This window comes from Larus michahellis, chromosome 16 (genome assembly GCF_964199755.1).
Source record: "Larus michahellis chromosome 16, bLarMic1.1, whole genome shotgun sequence".
Taxonomy (NCBI): Eukaryota; Metazoa; Chordata; class Aves; order Charadriiformes; family Laridae; genus Larus; species Larus michahellis.
In genome coordinates this window covers 3,691,543-3,706,265 of record NC_133911.1, presented here as the reverse complement: position 1 = coordinate 3,706,265, position 14,723 = coordinate 3,691,543, and the positions used below count along the sequence as shown (strand labels likewise).

The 14,723-nt window shown below is 51.1% G+C and overlaps 1 protein-coding gene across 1 annotated transcript in view; it reads right to left on the bottom strand.

Annotated features, from left to right (window-relative positions):
- Nucleotides 1-517: 517 nt before the first annotated feature.
- ACAP3 (ArfGAP with coiled-coil, ankyrin repeat and PH domains 3) overlaps nt 518-14,723 on the bottom strand; it is a 100,333-nt gene continuing 86,127 nt past the window's right edge. Inside the window, exons 21-26 of the mRNA XM_074609456.1 lie at nt 13,000-13,092; nt 12,620-12,840; nt 12,348-12,457; nt 11,879-11,989; nt 11,712-11,773; nt 518-1,785 (exon numbers count right to left, since the gene is read on the bottom strand). Coding sequence (XP_074465557.1) covers nt 1,679-1,785; nt 11,712-11,773; nt 11,879-11,989; nt 12,348-12,457; nt 12,620-12,840; nt 13,000-13,092 — 704 coding nt within the window. The 3' untranslated portion in view covers nt 518-1,678. The remainder of the gene's footprint in view (nt 1,786-11,711; nt 11,774-11,878; nt 11,990-12,347; nt 12,458-12,619; nt 12,841-12,999; nt 13,093-14,723) is intronic.

The window sequence follows — 14,723 nt, the reverse complement described above, 5'->3', positions numbered from 1 at the left end:
TAGCCTGTTGGAGTTGGGAAATCAGCCGTACAAATTCTTCATTGGGGTCATACCTTAGTGTTGGGGATGTCATCGCCGAAATATCTGTCCTATTTGGAGCTCCCCGTATCTGAGCTGCGTTTTTCCAGCGGGCAGCAGAAATTGAGGCCCGAGCGGGAGCCGCGGCGACGCTGAGGATCCCACAGCAACGGCAGGGAGAGGAGCCAACCCCGACCCCAGCTCCCTGCCCCGGCTGCCAGGAGGCCTGAGATGTGTATTTAAGCTGCCGCACTGCGAGTGCGCTTCGTTAATAGCATTAATAAAATTAGAGCGTCTCTTAATCAGATAAAACAGAAGGGCTGCCAAGAGAGTTAGAATCCCGGGTCTCTTTGGCGAAAAGGTCATTTACCTTCCTCTTTTCAAGCCATAAACCTGTGCCAGATAAACTTCGTATTTTAACCCTTCTCAGGCCAAAGCGCTTCGCTGGCTTGTAAAGATCTAGAATCAGAAAGAATGAAGAAACGTGTGTGGGTTTATAAAAAAAAAAAAATTCCCATCTTTATTCTCAGTTCATAGATACTGTTTGCGTGTGAGATTTTTTTTTTCACTCCCACCTTTTCAAAAAAAATACATTTCTTCTGCCGTAAGATATATTACATTTCAGCCTGTTATAGCTTATATATCTCATTCTGACAATACACTTTATTATGTCATGGTGCCTATACCTGTATAGTCCACACACAACCTTTTATTATTTCCGCTAACTATGACATACAATAGTCAAAATGACCAAAAAAAAAAATAATACTGAAAGCCGTGCCTTGCGGAAGAGTGCGACTCTCCTCACGAAGAGCTGGGTCCTGCTTCCAGGGTTGTTTGTACAGTCTCCGTGGAATCGGCGTTGTGTTTCCTGCTCCACGCCAAACCAAAGCCCTCAGCGGTGGAGGCATCGGAAGAGGCGAGTTCGACAACAAAACGCTTTGCCGGAGGTTTTGCAGTGCAGTGGTTTGGGACTGGGACCCCTACGGCTGGGTGGTTTCCCAGTGCCGTGTCCTGGGGGGGCCTTTCTCCTGCGAGCGCTGTGCCTGGAGGGTCTCGTGCCACTGGGAATTGTGTCCCGTCACGGCGGCGGGACGCTGGTCGGACCCCAGGGCACGGCAGGCGGCCGGCGCTGCGCGTTGGTGAGCTGCGCGTTGGTGAGCTGCGCTGGCTGCAAGGACACGGCCACGACGCGGCATCACTAAAAGTCTGCGACATTCACTTTTCCTCAGTTTTTGGAGCGCTTCAGGCTTGGTCTCCTGCTGGAATGCTCGATGGTCACGGCCGCTTCCCTGTACTTCATTTTAGGGGCGGGCACTGCCGCAGGGTGAGAAGTGTTTGCATACAGCCAGAAAGGGGGGATTTTTCCCAGAAACGGCAGTGTAGAAAGGGCACCGGGAGCTAAAGATCAGCTTAACTCATTTTAAACTGCATCCAGGTCCTGCAAGGCACGGCACCTAATGCAGCCTGAATGCGTTCCTGCTCTGGAACGGCCCCTGGGAGGTCCGTCACCTTCCCGGCCAGGGCGCAAAAGCCAGGGAACACACGGGTTTGGAGCAGAAGAACGTCTGAGCAGAGAACATCCCTCTCGGGCAGCGGAGCTCCCGCGCAGACGCCTCTGCCGCGGCGGGCAGCCCGGATGGACGCGGGGCAGAGGGGGTTATCTGCAGGAGTGGCTGAAGTGCAGGCTCCTCCGCTTCAGTTTCTCGGGGTCGTTGGACGCCATGTGCGAGAACTCCCGGAAGATGTCCAGGTAGGTGGCATCTCCTGCAAAAATACACAGGAAGAGGCGTTAGTCCCAATATTTTTGCTTTGCTTTGCAACTTCCCACCCACGGAGGTCCTGGGGCATCAGGCCGTTTTCTCTGAGAGCTCGTGACTCTCACCTGGGTGTAAGAGACAGCTCTACGTGCGGCAGAGACGGAGCCCAGCTCTTGAGCCTTGCCCTGCCTCAGGGGGTCCTGTTTTGCCTTTCCATTCTGTGTTTAATAAGAACAGGAGTATTCATGAGCTTTGCGCACGTCAACATGCTCTCAGGACTCTTCCTTCACAATCAGATTTGGGATAATTCCTCCCTTTTGGGATAATTCCTCCCTTTCAATATTATTGGCACTTTTTTCCCAAAGCCCAAGAGACAGCAGAGGAGACTGTTAAGACTCGAAGGCGAGAGCTATTCTGGCAGCCGAGTGCTCTGAAACGCGAAGGTCCTTCCTCGGTGCCGCTTGGGCACCAGCAGAGCTTCGGGCGGCCGGGAACACGGGGCTCGAGAGCGGTTTGCTGGAGACATTGTTCAGCCGGGAACAGGGAGAAGGGTCATTCATTGACCGCTTTTCTGGCTTCTTTTCCGGCAGCCAGACTTTTCAGAGCGTGTCGTGGCAGGTACGACATCGGCGCGCCTGCGCTGGAACGAAACAACCGCCTGCCGAAGGGCACCCTCAGGGAACGGCGATTCTCCGCGACAAGGCCCCGCTCAAACCACGGGGGAAGGCAACGGGTTCGGGTGTCCCAGCAGCCGTCCCATGATAGAATCTCCCTTCACGCAGGAGTGGTTTCAGATTTATGCTGCAATTCTAGAGATAATTAGGCACCCGCATCCCATTAATGATATCTCTGCTTGTATTGTTTGCTACTTGATGTTCTAGGGCAATTTTTTGCCACGGACTGGGCATTTTTACCTGGTGATGAACTCGTGTAGCCACAGGGGAAAAGATAAGTGAAAGATCCCAGGTATTCACCTACAGAGGTGCAGCTACCTTCGGTCTTTCATCCAGAGCTCCTCTGCCCTTCGTTTGACAGCAGACATGTCCTGGAGAGACACTGAGAGGGAAGACCCACAGCTACGAGCTGCGTGGCTCCAAGGCACGCCGTCTGTCAATGTTGGTGCGGTGCGGAGGGAAAAGCTAATACAAAACCTTGGCTCCATACAGCCCATTCCATAGCAGGACCCCGTCTAACTTCGTATTTCCTCACAAACTTGGCTGGAGAGAGTGCTCTGAGCGCGTGTCCGGCTGGCTGAGCGTGGGCAGAGGCGGCCTGGGGTGTCCCCTCGCTCGCCCGGCATCTTCCCGGCCCCGGGGACGTCCTCGGAGGAGCCTTCCTCCAGCTGCTGGCGGGACAGGTCCCTCTGTGCTGTCCCCTCCCACCCCAGCTCACGGGCGAGCACACTGGGATGTGACAATTGTCCCTCGCCCGTATACGAAGAGTGTCCGGCCCCAAAGGTCTCGAGAATAATAGTTGTCTTAATTCAGCATCATCCACATGCAGGCGGCAAAGGCTGATAACGCGAGCCTTATCGCCAGGGCAGGTTTTGACCGGGATCTGTTGATTTTCAGGCACAGCCACGCTCAGGAAACGTTCGGTTTTGTGCCTGCCGCAAAACCAGCTTGACCTACCTGTTGGCCTCTGCTCACGCTCGCTGGGGCCCCTCCTGAACTGGTGGGACTCGGCCCGTTCCCAGTCCCCCCCAGTGCTGTCCTGTGCACACACACATATCCCGATGCTACAGGGACTTCTGCTGTTAGACACCGTCCCCCAACACCGGCGACAGCCCCCCCGGGACCCACAGCGCCGCTCATTCGCTGTGCATCACCCCGGCATCGCCACTGCTCCCCCACCACCTATTCCTCCCCAGCTGCCCTGAATAAAACGTACTCCCTTTCTGGGAGGAGAAAAAACCCCAAGCCCACCCTTATACGCTGCAAAGAAACCAGGTAGATTTTCCACGAGGACCATAAAGACTCCTCTCTCCGGGGTTTATTCAGTCGAACTGTGAAGTGAGCCTGGCAGCAGCAGGGAAGCGCCGAACTGGCCGAGTTCTGGTGCAGAGACCAGGGGGCAGCCGCGACTTCTCCGCTTTGATCCTTAGTTTTGACGGCAGTGGGATGGCGACAAAGTGGCACTCGAGTAATGGGTCAGAGGATTGCGATTACCTCCTGCCAGGAGCCTGACCGTGTTGGTAAAATCGTTAATATACCCTCGTTCAGTGAGACCAGTGATCCTCCTGCACACCGGTGAAACATTTGTTCTGGGAACACAGATACAACTCCAGTTACGAGAATCCTCCTGTTGTAGTAAAGCATCAGTCCCAGATTTTGGAAGATAGTTGAGCGTTTAATCCTCATTGCCTAAAGAAAGAAAGAGACTGGCTTTTGGAGATCTGGGTTTCTGTAACCGCATTTTAGTCTTCAGTGTGTTCATCCTTGTGAGGCCGGGTGAGACCAGAGTCTCCATTTTAGACAGAAACAGAAAGGCAGGAAAATAAAGGGGGGGGCAGTGGGAGTCGGTAAGAGGGTGGGGGGAAGCCACGCGTCTCCCGAGCTCTGTGCTTATAAATCTACTGTAAGACCACCCAGCTCTCCTTCCATGAATGCCTCAAAAGACTGTGATGCTCCTGATTTCAAAGTACCCTTCCAATTCAACTCCTCCACTGCGTCCAGGAGCCTGCCCGGACTCATTAACTGGGGTCTGTTTGTCCCTCCAGGGGAAAACAGAGGTTATCCCACAATTTTGTTTTTCTGCATTTATTTTCCGTGCTGAGCATGGTAGAAATCATGAGGCCAGGCCAGGCTTTCTTTTCTTCTTCTTCTTTTATTTTTCTGCCACAGACACGCAGTACGGGAGAAGGCTGGGGGCCAGGGGGGGAGCGGGGGGAAGGATTGTGCTGTGGTACGTGGGAAAGGGTGGTCCATGTGCAGGAGGATTGATATTTTCATCTAGTGCAAGGTCTCCTTTTAGAGGACAGCCATCGGCACAGCTCGTAACATATCAAGCATTAACGGATTCGGGTACTCCAAAGAAACACGAACGGGGAGGCTGGGGGGGTGATTTGAGCCCATCGCCTTCACCCCGGCCTTCTGCCTGAGCCCCCTGAAGTCGCAGTATCACAAGACAGCGTCACAGAATCCCAAACAAAAATGCAGAGTATTTACGTGGCATTCCAGTGCATTCACTGCCATACAATTCAAGCTGTGGGCTGCAGAGAAGGAAAACAGGTTAAAAGGGGATGGTTTTCTAGAGCCAGTTAATACAGGCAACAAGGCAAGAAACCCGACATAAATAAATCAAGCCAAAGGAGGAGGAGGGAAGGAGTTTATCTAGATTTTTATTAAGAGTGTTTCAAGAGACAATAGAAGAGAAGGAAAAAAAGGCAGACACCACAGCAACAGTTTTAAAATTGTACAAAGATAATAACATACAGAATATCTGGTTCCATAGTTACAGTCAGTACAGGCCGTGTAGGGAAAGGGGGAATTAAAAAACGTGTTACAAAGTTGTAGGGAAAGCAGGCAAGTGAAGGAGGTTAATAGGTTATAGCGTATTTACAGCAAGTGTCAGCCCCTGGTCCAGCAGCCCAGCCATCCCGCGGGTCACGGAGCCCTGCTCGTCAACCACGCTCTGCAGCGCTGACCTGGCTCAAGGACTCCTTTCTCTCCGTGCTGTTTCGATAGGAAGGTGGGGGGACCCTTCCTCCCCGCTCCAGGCTCCCACTGCAGCCTGCGGAACCCTGCAGCCAGAGAGCCTTACTCCGTTTCTGGGATCCAGCAGCCACAGGGCTCCCAGGGCGGGCCATCCACACGGACGTCCGTGTGCTGTTGGGAGGGACGCGATGGATGGAAGTCAACTGAGAGAGGGCCACAGAGCCACTGACAACCCGAAGGCAAGCGCCTGGCCGCTCCCCGTGTCACCTCTTGCAGCACGAGGACGTTACACGTGCTCCTTCGTGGCCCTCGCTGGGAGGAAGGTGCTGAGATGTGTTTGCGGAGCAAATGCTCCTACTTCAGCTGACCTCTCTCGCCACCCCAACTGCTGCGCTGGAAACACACACAGGCCTCCTCGTGCCTTGGAAACCGTCTTGGCTACTCCCCCACCTCCATCCCTCGTCCCCTCCCCACAGCCGCTGAGCCGCCCTATCCTCCCCCTAACACAGCGCTGGGAATACAGCTCAGAAGGGACGTACCCCGGCCCCAATTCCCTCCGAGGCTGAGGAACCAGCAGGCAGACTGATATGAATCACATTCCTATGGAAACAGCACTCTATATTTCAGAATCTAAAAAAAAAAAAATAAAAAATATCTTGTTTCTTCAGAACTCCCACTCTCCCTTCTCCAGCTCAGTCCCTTCCTCAGATAACAGCACCACACGCACACGCACTCACACAGACGTCTGTCGTCAGCTAACCGATGGTTTAATATCGCATTTAATCCGTTCATCCTGTTTTGTCTTTGGTTGAAAGCAATGATGCTCGGGCAGCGAGGAGGGAAGCGGGCTCAGGGACAGTGGAGCAGCACAGAACAACCCGGCAGCTCAGCAGGAGACACGAGCTGCGTTGTGGCCACCGGACAGTAGGTTAATCAGTGCATTGCTTTAGGAGGTCCTGTTTTTCTCTTGCATAAATAACGGTCATTTTTGCTGGTCTGAGATGTTACTGATCCGTTTTAGGCAGTCCCAGCTTGCCAAATCTTTTTCTTTAGAGACATAAATTCTTCCAATTCCATGTTTTTCCTCTGGACTGCTCAAAGAAATGTCACATTGCAGAGACCATCTCAGAGACAATATTGAAATAACCTGAGGCTTCCCTGGCTGCCGCGTGGGGAGGGAACACAGAGGGTACCATTCCGACTCGCCAGCAACCAGAACTCATCCCGTGGGGAATCAGAGACACGTGGCGGACCCCAAAGGTTCAAACCCAGACTATCTGACCAGGCACTTGGTTACAGGGGTTGGGTCGAGTCAAACAAAAGCTAGGGGAGGGGATGTAAATATTCACCCAGATCTCCAAAAACTCAAAGGATGACAGAACCTGCACGGCTGAGGCAACGCTTTGGGTCCGTTTGCGTTTTGACGACGCCTGGCACGTTGCTTTCTAGACAAAGGCAAATCTCCTCCTGCTAACTGTGGTTGCAACCAAGTGACTGTCCTACAGACAACGCCCGCGCTCTTTGAAAAGAAAGGGAGAATGAAAAGAGAGTAGTTTTGGCATTAGGTATTTCAAAACCAAGATCGTACGACACAAATACAGCTGTATTTGAAGGAGGAAAAAAAGAAAGCGTTCAATGTCTAGTCTTCCCGGGAGCCTGGCTGGCCATTTCACTTTGCTGAAAACAAGTTTTCTGTACAACTTCCCCACTCTCCCCTTCGAGCTACAAGCACGCGCACGCACACACACACCCCCCTCAGTTAAAAAAAAAAAAAAAGAATAAATCAAATAAACACAGAAAACATCGAGAAGTGCCTCCTTAGCATTTTTTTTTCCTGGAGAGCCTTTTTGTTTTAGAAACTGCAGGATGTACTGAAGCGTTTGATTATATTTCAAACTAGAGGCATTTAATGCCTTCCTGATCTGTGTAATGAAAATAGAAGAGAAAAGGGGGGAGGGGGAAGAAAGGAAAATCGTGGGGGGAAAAAAAGGCAGGTTTTGAAAAATATTCCCTAACAATGCTACAAAAAAAAAAAAAAATCCTGACATTAAATACAGACAAACGGTATTGAATAAAAATTGCACTAGTCCTCTGGGCACATCAATAATAAATTAAATACTTAACAATTTCACCGATTAAAAAAAGACAGCACAAAATCCATAACAAAAGAACATAACACCCCCCCCCCCCAAATACTGTATGTAGGAAAAGTGCACAAAGTTGCTTTATACATTGAATCTAAATAAAGTACCAATACATGTTAAATAGATAAATTGTCTTGCAAGACGCTGCTTTTTGCATCAGTATTTACATAGGCTTTAACTTCACGTACTTCAGCAGCGAGGCTGAGCTTCGGCGGACCCAACTGTCCATGGGTTTCGTATTGTTCTCATGAGCCGCTAACGCTGACCGTGAAATAAAATGACCCGCAGTGGAAGCCACGTCTCCGGTTCTCACTGGCTTACGGAAAGGATCCGTCGTATTTCTAACTTCTTACGAAAAGCTGGAAAACCACCTGGGGTGTTTTAAGTTGCTGTACATGTAAAAAACATGGCTAGACGGTGATCATGCTGAAATTCATTAACAGAGCAGGACCATGGGAGTGGCGAAACATCGATTTCATTTTCAAGATGGTTGAAGTACCCTGAAAGACGCCAGCTTTGATGCAGTGCGGCCTTTTTCTAGGAAAGGGCACAACTTGAGGGGACATCAGCACTGACAGATGTCTTGATGCAGATCAGTATAAAATGGGACAGGATTATCAAAGAGAATTCATTATGGAGCATCTCCCAGTTCCTAACCCAGGAAGCAGCGCGAGTTCTTGGCCGGATATCGGTTTCTGGGCTGATCTGGATCTGTATTTATCAACGCTTATAAATACTTCAAGGGTGGGTGTGAGGAGGATGGGGCCAGGCTCTTCTCAGTGGTGCCTGGAGACAGGACAAGAGGGAACGGGCACAAACTTGCCCCTGGGAAGTTCCATCTCAACATGAGGAGGAACTTCTTTGCTGTGAGGGTGGCAGAGCCCTGGCACAGGCTGCCCAGAGAGGTGGGGGAGTCTCCGTCTCTGGAGACATTCCAATCCCGCCTGGACGCGTTCCTGTGCCACCTGCTGTGGGTGACCCTGCTCTGGCAGGGGGTGGGACGGGGTGATCCCCAGAGGTGCCTTCCAACCCCCACCGTTCCGTGATTCTGTGGATGCGGCGGGGTGAGCTGTAGGATCCAACCACGAGCACGGCACCGTCCTGCAGACGGCGGAAGCGTGCTTAAGGGCTTTGCTGGATCGCCAGCAGGCTCAGCACCACAGCCCGTATCCCCAGACAACAGCATCCGACACCATCCCAGCATGGCGAGGGCTGCAGGGCGTTTCGCACAGATGATTTGTAAGACTTCAGACTTGCTCCTGTCCCCAACTCAGGCTGCAGTGGGCTCAACTGACAAGGAAGGGGGGGGTCAAATGGGGCAGCAACACACAAGCGAAGGCAACACCCTGCTCGGTGGGGAAATTAGGTAAATTTAGGGTGAATTGGATGAGAAAGAAGACAAAGTCCAATGCAAAGGAGAGAAAGATGAAGCTCCATGAGAATGTAAAGTGGTCACCTTCTGTAATCCTGTGCAAGAAACGCCGAGCGGGCAGAGATGCCGGCTATACCTTCACACAGCTATCAGGAAGAAAGATAATTAACCCAGGGCATGATGAAGGCAAACTGAAGCATACCGCGTAGCAGCACAGCAGCAACAGCTATGTGCGGTGCACACCTGCCTACACTTGGTGTCACTTAGAGGGGTGTACGCCTGGAGTCAGCCCTCTCCCTTCAGTGATAGGAGCCCAGAGTCACTCCCAGGAACTACCAGCAGAACACGGTCCCTCCTCACAAAGAAATCGTCCTCTGAACGCAGGATTTGTACACGCTAGCGTTCCTCTGAAATGGAATTGCAGCAAGGATGGCATTTTATGCCACACTGCTTCCATCCACATGCAGTCCTGAATCACTCCGGAGGGTGCCGCAGATGAAGGGAATACAAATACAGACCAAGCGACCATTAATTTTTGCCTTCCAAGATTGGTGGAAGGAGACTGTTCGTTATCTAGGGAAGCAGGAAAAGCCCTGGGGACAGGTTTTGCACTGCCACTGATCTGCAGCGGCTTCAGTACAGTCACGAGGACCATTTCAGATTCCCAACAGACAGCTGGGACTGAGATCAGAACTCAGCACTTGGCACTGTGCGTCCCAAAGCTCCAAAAGGAACAAGAACGAGAAAGCGACAAGACAAAGATGGACTTCAAGACCCAGACTGCGCAGACAGAAAACTTGCACAGCGCTTTCATAAGGATGCGGGGACTCTCCCTTGAACCGAGGGGACACTCTCCTGGAGACCACGCGGAGTTTCTTTACTGTTCCACTTTTAGATGTGTGGGTGGAGAGTGAATGGTGTTGGTTCAGTCTCTGAGGGCAGTATCTTGAGTGAAGGGCTGGGTCACTGTTGCTTTAGTATCTGAGGACTCAATTACATCAGTAGAAACAAACCCACAAAGGTTTAATCCACTAAGGGCTGCAGCGCCACAGCAGCCAGGATACAAAAAAAAGTAAAGTCAAACACGTATCGCATGAAAAATAATATGATTGTGTCTCACTGCTGATGTAATGCAGGAGGATGGGGGACTCTGCCTGGTGTTCTTGCATTCCTTGTGAGATCTTGATCCCCTCAAGATCCCAGCTCTGTCTGTAAGGCACTACGGCCCAGCCCCAGAGCCGGCAGCCTGGGTGCCCAGGCAGGCTAAATGCCAGTTGTGGACCTGAAAAACTCCGACATCAGTTGCAGTTGAGGGCATTCTGAAGAGGCTCTTCCAGGAGCACACCTCCGCTTGGCATCCAAACTCCCAGCCAGAGGATAAGCCACCCATGGGACGCGTGCTCCATCAGCTCTCCTGAGACAGGATTACACGGCTGCAGCACCTCTGCAGAGCTACCGTAGCACGATTCCCGTAGCGCGGACCATAAACACAGCAACAAAGTGCTCCAAGTAGAAACACATTCGCCCAACTCCCGCAAAGAATAATACAAGAAAAAAGGAAAGAAACAAAAAGAAGATTCTGCCGGTTGTTGGAACTGGGGAACTCAAAAGCCCCTGGGCCAGCTGCTGAGATGCCCTACTCACATGCTTCAGCCTGCGGGGGAAGAGCACAGGGGGACACACATGCAGGTAGAAGTCTCCTTCACAGAGATGCGAAGTCAGAAATCTGAAGTGAACAGGAAACGAACTGAACCGAAGTCAAATTGCATGGTGCAGCCAGCCATTTAGGCAGTGGGAGTTGGATGTGGCTTTTCTTCCCTGACACAAAGCCCATCGCCAGCGACAAGCTTCTCCCAGCCTGAAAAAATTAGCACCGCTGCTTCCGTAACACTGTGCAGACTGCATCTTGGCCCAGAAAGCAGGCGAGCTATGGCTTTGACCAGCTGACCACCAAGGGCAAAAAGAGAGGAGCGTGGCTGGTATAGTCCTGAGAGCAATTAAGGTGAGTAGCCATCGCTCTCAATCCTACCCCTTCTCTCTTTTCCTTCTGGAGCAAAACATCTCTGCCCCACAAAACAGCCTGTTCCTGTCTTAAGAGGTCACCTTTTAGTTTACTACACCGGTCCCAGCAGCTCCCAGATGCTGCAGCAGTCCCATGAGAGAGCAGGCTGCTGGTCAGGCTGCCGGGATGGAGGGCTCCACGTCAGAATCCCTTCCAACCAAACTCTTCAGACGAGAACTCAGTGCACGGTAACTACACTGCAGCAGAGACAGGTTCGTCTGATCGTATTGTTGGTGGGTTTCTCCTGGTGATAGAGGGTTTCCTTTTCTTCTCTTTTTCTTTTTTTTTTTCCCCTTTTTTTTTTTTTTTCTTTTTTTTAAAATGCTAAAGTCATCTCCCATACTTTTCACACACTCAAGTCCACATGCCATGGTCTGTGGTTATGCCCTAGGAGTCTCCTATACAAAATCAACCATCCAGTAGTCAAGCTTGAGAACTTAACGCGAACAGGAGAGGCCCCTTTTCCTTCCTGTGTGCATCTCAACCTCTATGTGCAGGCATCAAAAACAGACCAATCTGCAAGAAACACCAGTATACCAAGGATGGGGCTCTCAGGGCTTCTAGAAATTCAGCCCAACTTCAAGACAGCAAAGGGGAGGTGGGGGGGTTGTCACTAACACTCATCTATATTAAGGCTGATGAACTCCTGTATACACTTCCTGTACTGCAGCTCAGTAGGGCTGTTGCTGGGATATTGACCTGGTTGTCCAAAGGGCCCCTCTGCTTCTCGCATTTCCTCGTTCATTCGAGCCAGACGCAGCCTAGAGCGAAACAGAGAAAGCACAAGGGAGAGGAGGTTTGGTTATTCCTTTCCCCGATGGCTATTTACATGTGTACGCGCACTGGAAAGTCCTGGCTGCACTTACAAGGTAACTATGTCTGCATTGGCTGCCTGGACGGCAATGCTGAGCGGGTCCTGCCCGTCGCCATCCACCGCGTGCTGATTCGCCCCTCGCTTGAGGAACAAGCAGACCTGACTGTAGAAAGGAAAGAAAAGGCCATCAGAGCAGAAATTCCAGCTCCCCCACCCCACCCTGAAGTGGGCAGAGGGCACTGCTTCACTTATATTGGTTTAAATCAGGAAACACTGCAGCGGCGTGGAGAAAGGAGTGGGTATGCAGGGGCCCAATTACCCCCTAGGTATGTATCATCATGGGGGCAATTATCGTTAAGATAATCAAGTTGTTGATGTGATACGAAAAGGCAGGTTTTGCAAATAACCAATTCACCAAAACCCAGCTCCGTTGCCGACCTCACCCCGCGACTCTCAGTGTTAACGCTGAATCTCAATCCACGGGTGACGGAGCACATCACAGCGATGTGCAGAGAGCTTACCCAGTGTGCCCTAGGTACGTGGCATGATGCAAGGGAGCTCGGCCTCGGATATCTCTTTGGTTAACATCTGCCCCGTTCTGCAGCAGGAATTCACAGGCTATCAAGGAACCCTGGCAAGGTAAAGGGGGATTTCTAAATAAATTCAGCCAGCAGTACTGAGAGGACGCATGAGCACGTACTGGGCTGTAAATTGCCCATTGTCGGTGCTCTCTGAACTAAAGTCAAGACCTCACATTCCCAAACACGGCCTCACAGGCACTAGCACAACGTACCCCCATCACAGCCTGAATCAGAGGAGTTTTGTTTTCATCTTCATCGTTCACCCAGTTGATCTCAGCACCGTGTGCGAGTGCTTCTGCCATGAGAGGCAGGTTCCGGGCTTGCGCTGCCTTGTAGATCAACAAGCCAGGATGCAGCTCCCTCAGGTCCTCCAAGTCCGATGCTTCCTGTTCAATCTCTGCTTCACCGCTTGACTCCTCTGAAGCCTCGCACTCTAAGAGGCAAAAAAGGATGGAGAGAGATGACCCAAAAGCTTCTTATTTCTGATTTCTTTTGTTCCCTGTTGTTCTTGGCCCCAGACAGTCCTGACCATCCATCCTGCCTCAGCACTAGCCACCTCCCCACATTTCCATCGGCAGCCTGTGACACCCACCTTCCTCTGTCACGCTGTCCACCACGGAGCCAAACACCAGGACATCAGTGCTGCCATCTGTGCTTCCTCCAAGTCCGCTGTCACTGCTCAGACCTGCAGGGCCAACAGAAGACAAACCAAGCCCATTTTAATACACAGGCATTCCAGTAGCAGGCACAGCTGAGACCACGGCGGGGAAAAGGGCTGCGCAGAACGTCACACACACATTGCACCGGACACTGCTGGCAAGGGAGAGGGGGACTGCTATCCCGTTTAGCCCCACTCAATAAAACTGCCCAAGGTAAAATTGCAAAGCCTTATGGTGTCCGTGTCCCCACACTGCCCTTCATGCAGGGATGCTCCGACATTGCCATGGCACTTTGGACTGTTGAGGACAGCCCTTGCTGCAATCCATGAGGGACGCCGTGACGGAGACTGGAGCAGAGCAGCAGCAGAGACAGCTTTGTAGCAGGTTATGCAGTGTCATGAGCAAATAAAGACACCCCTCTGCTTTTACCACTAATAATCTCAGTTTCTACTCTATCCAGAGCTTTTCAGTTGTCACTGGGGCACTTGCCAATGCATTGATCTTGTGCCAGGTTATTGACCATGACTGGGCTAAACAGTATCAACAGGGTGTATCTCAAGCCAAACTCTTAAAGCATTGTCCAGTGGCTCGCTCACCTTCACAGACATCCCTTCCCTTTCCCCACACTGCTTCCCACCTTCCCTGCTTAGCTGGTGAATGTTACAAGTCAGCCGACCACGTACAAGAAACGGAGCCATGAAAAAGATGAAGCAACTTGCCCAAGGACACAAAAGGTGTCAGTGGCAGAGCAACTTTGTGCCTTTTTCAGCCTGCGCCCAAAAGTAGTCAAGAAAATGAGAGAAAGGAAGGAAGCAGCACATGCAGGAATCTCCCCTGTGGGAACAGGGATGGCACATCACCTTCATCCTGAAGGATGGCCGCCCCCCGCCGGCGACTCTGGCTGGATTCAGCTACTTGCTGCTATTAACTTCCCAATGACTAAGTACTGGGGGTGTCTGTCCTCCCAGAACTCAAGAGGTTAAGCCCCCAGGATCTACCCCAAGACCTACCCTTAAACCACCGTGATTAGAAAGAAAACAAGCCAGGTTGTAGCTAACAAAATGTTTCTAAACTATGAGCTGTGTAGTCTTTGCAAAGAGCAGTAGCAGGAAAGCCTGCAAGAACTAAAGTCCCGAGCTTTGAAAACCGTAACAGAACAAGACACCTTAACCCTACAGGCTGTCTGTTGAAATCTTCAGAGCAGCTACAGCTGGGTCCCAGACAAAGAACAGTCTCTAAACCAGTGGTCCCGAAACCACGGCTCGCAAGTAACCCTTCAGCACAGCTCAACAGCCAAAGGAGATAATGAAGCTACAACAGGAAAGTTTTAAAGTGGCACACATCGTGAATATGGTTTTTTTGGATTTTCTGTCAGAAAAATCACTGCTGTTTTTTGTAGAAAGCAAACGTACTGCTCGGGGAGACTACGCTCTCCATGTCAGTACAAGTAAAGAGTGATTCCAATGAGGCCACATAGCACTACTCGAGATTTACATCAAAGCAAGAAAGGAGGATCTGGCTCATATCACAAGAGTATTAATACCTCAAATTCCCAGTTCCCTTCCTACTGAATCAGTGACAAAATTCCTGCTTTCTTCTACAGGAGCAAGATAAGGCTGTTGAATAAATCTGAAATCCTGCATCTCCCAAGTATTGT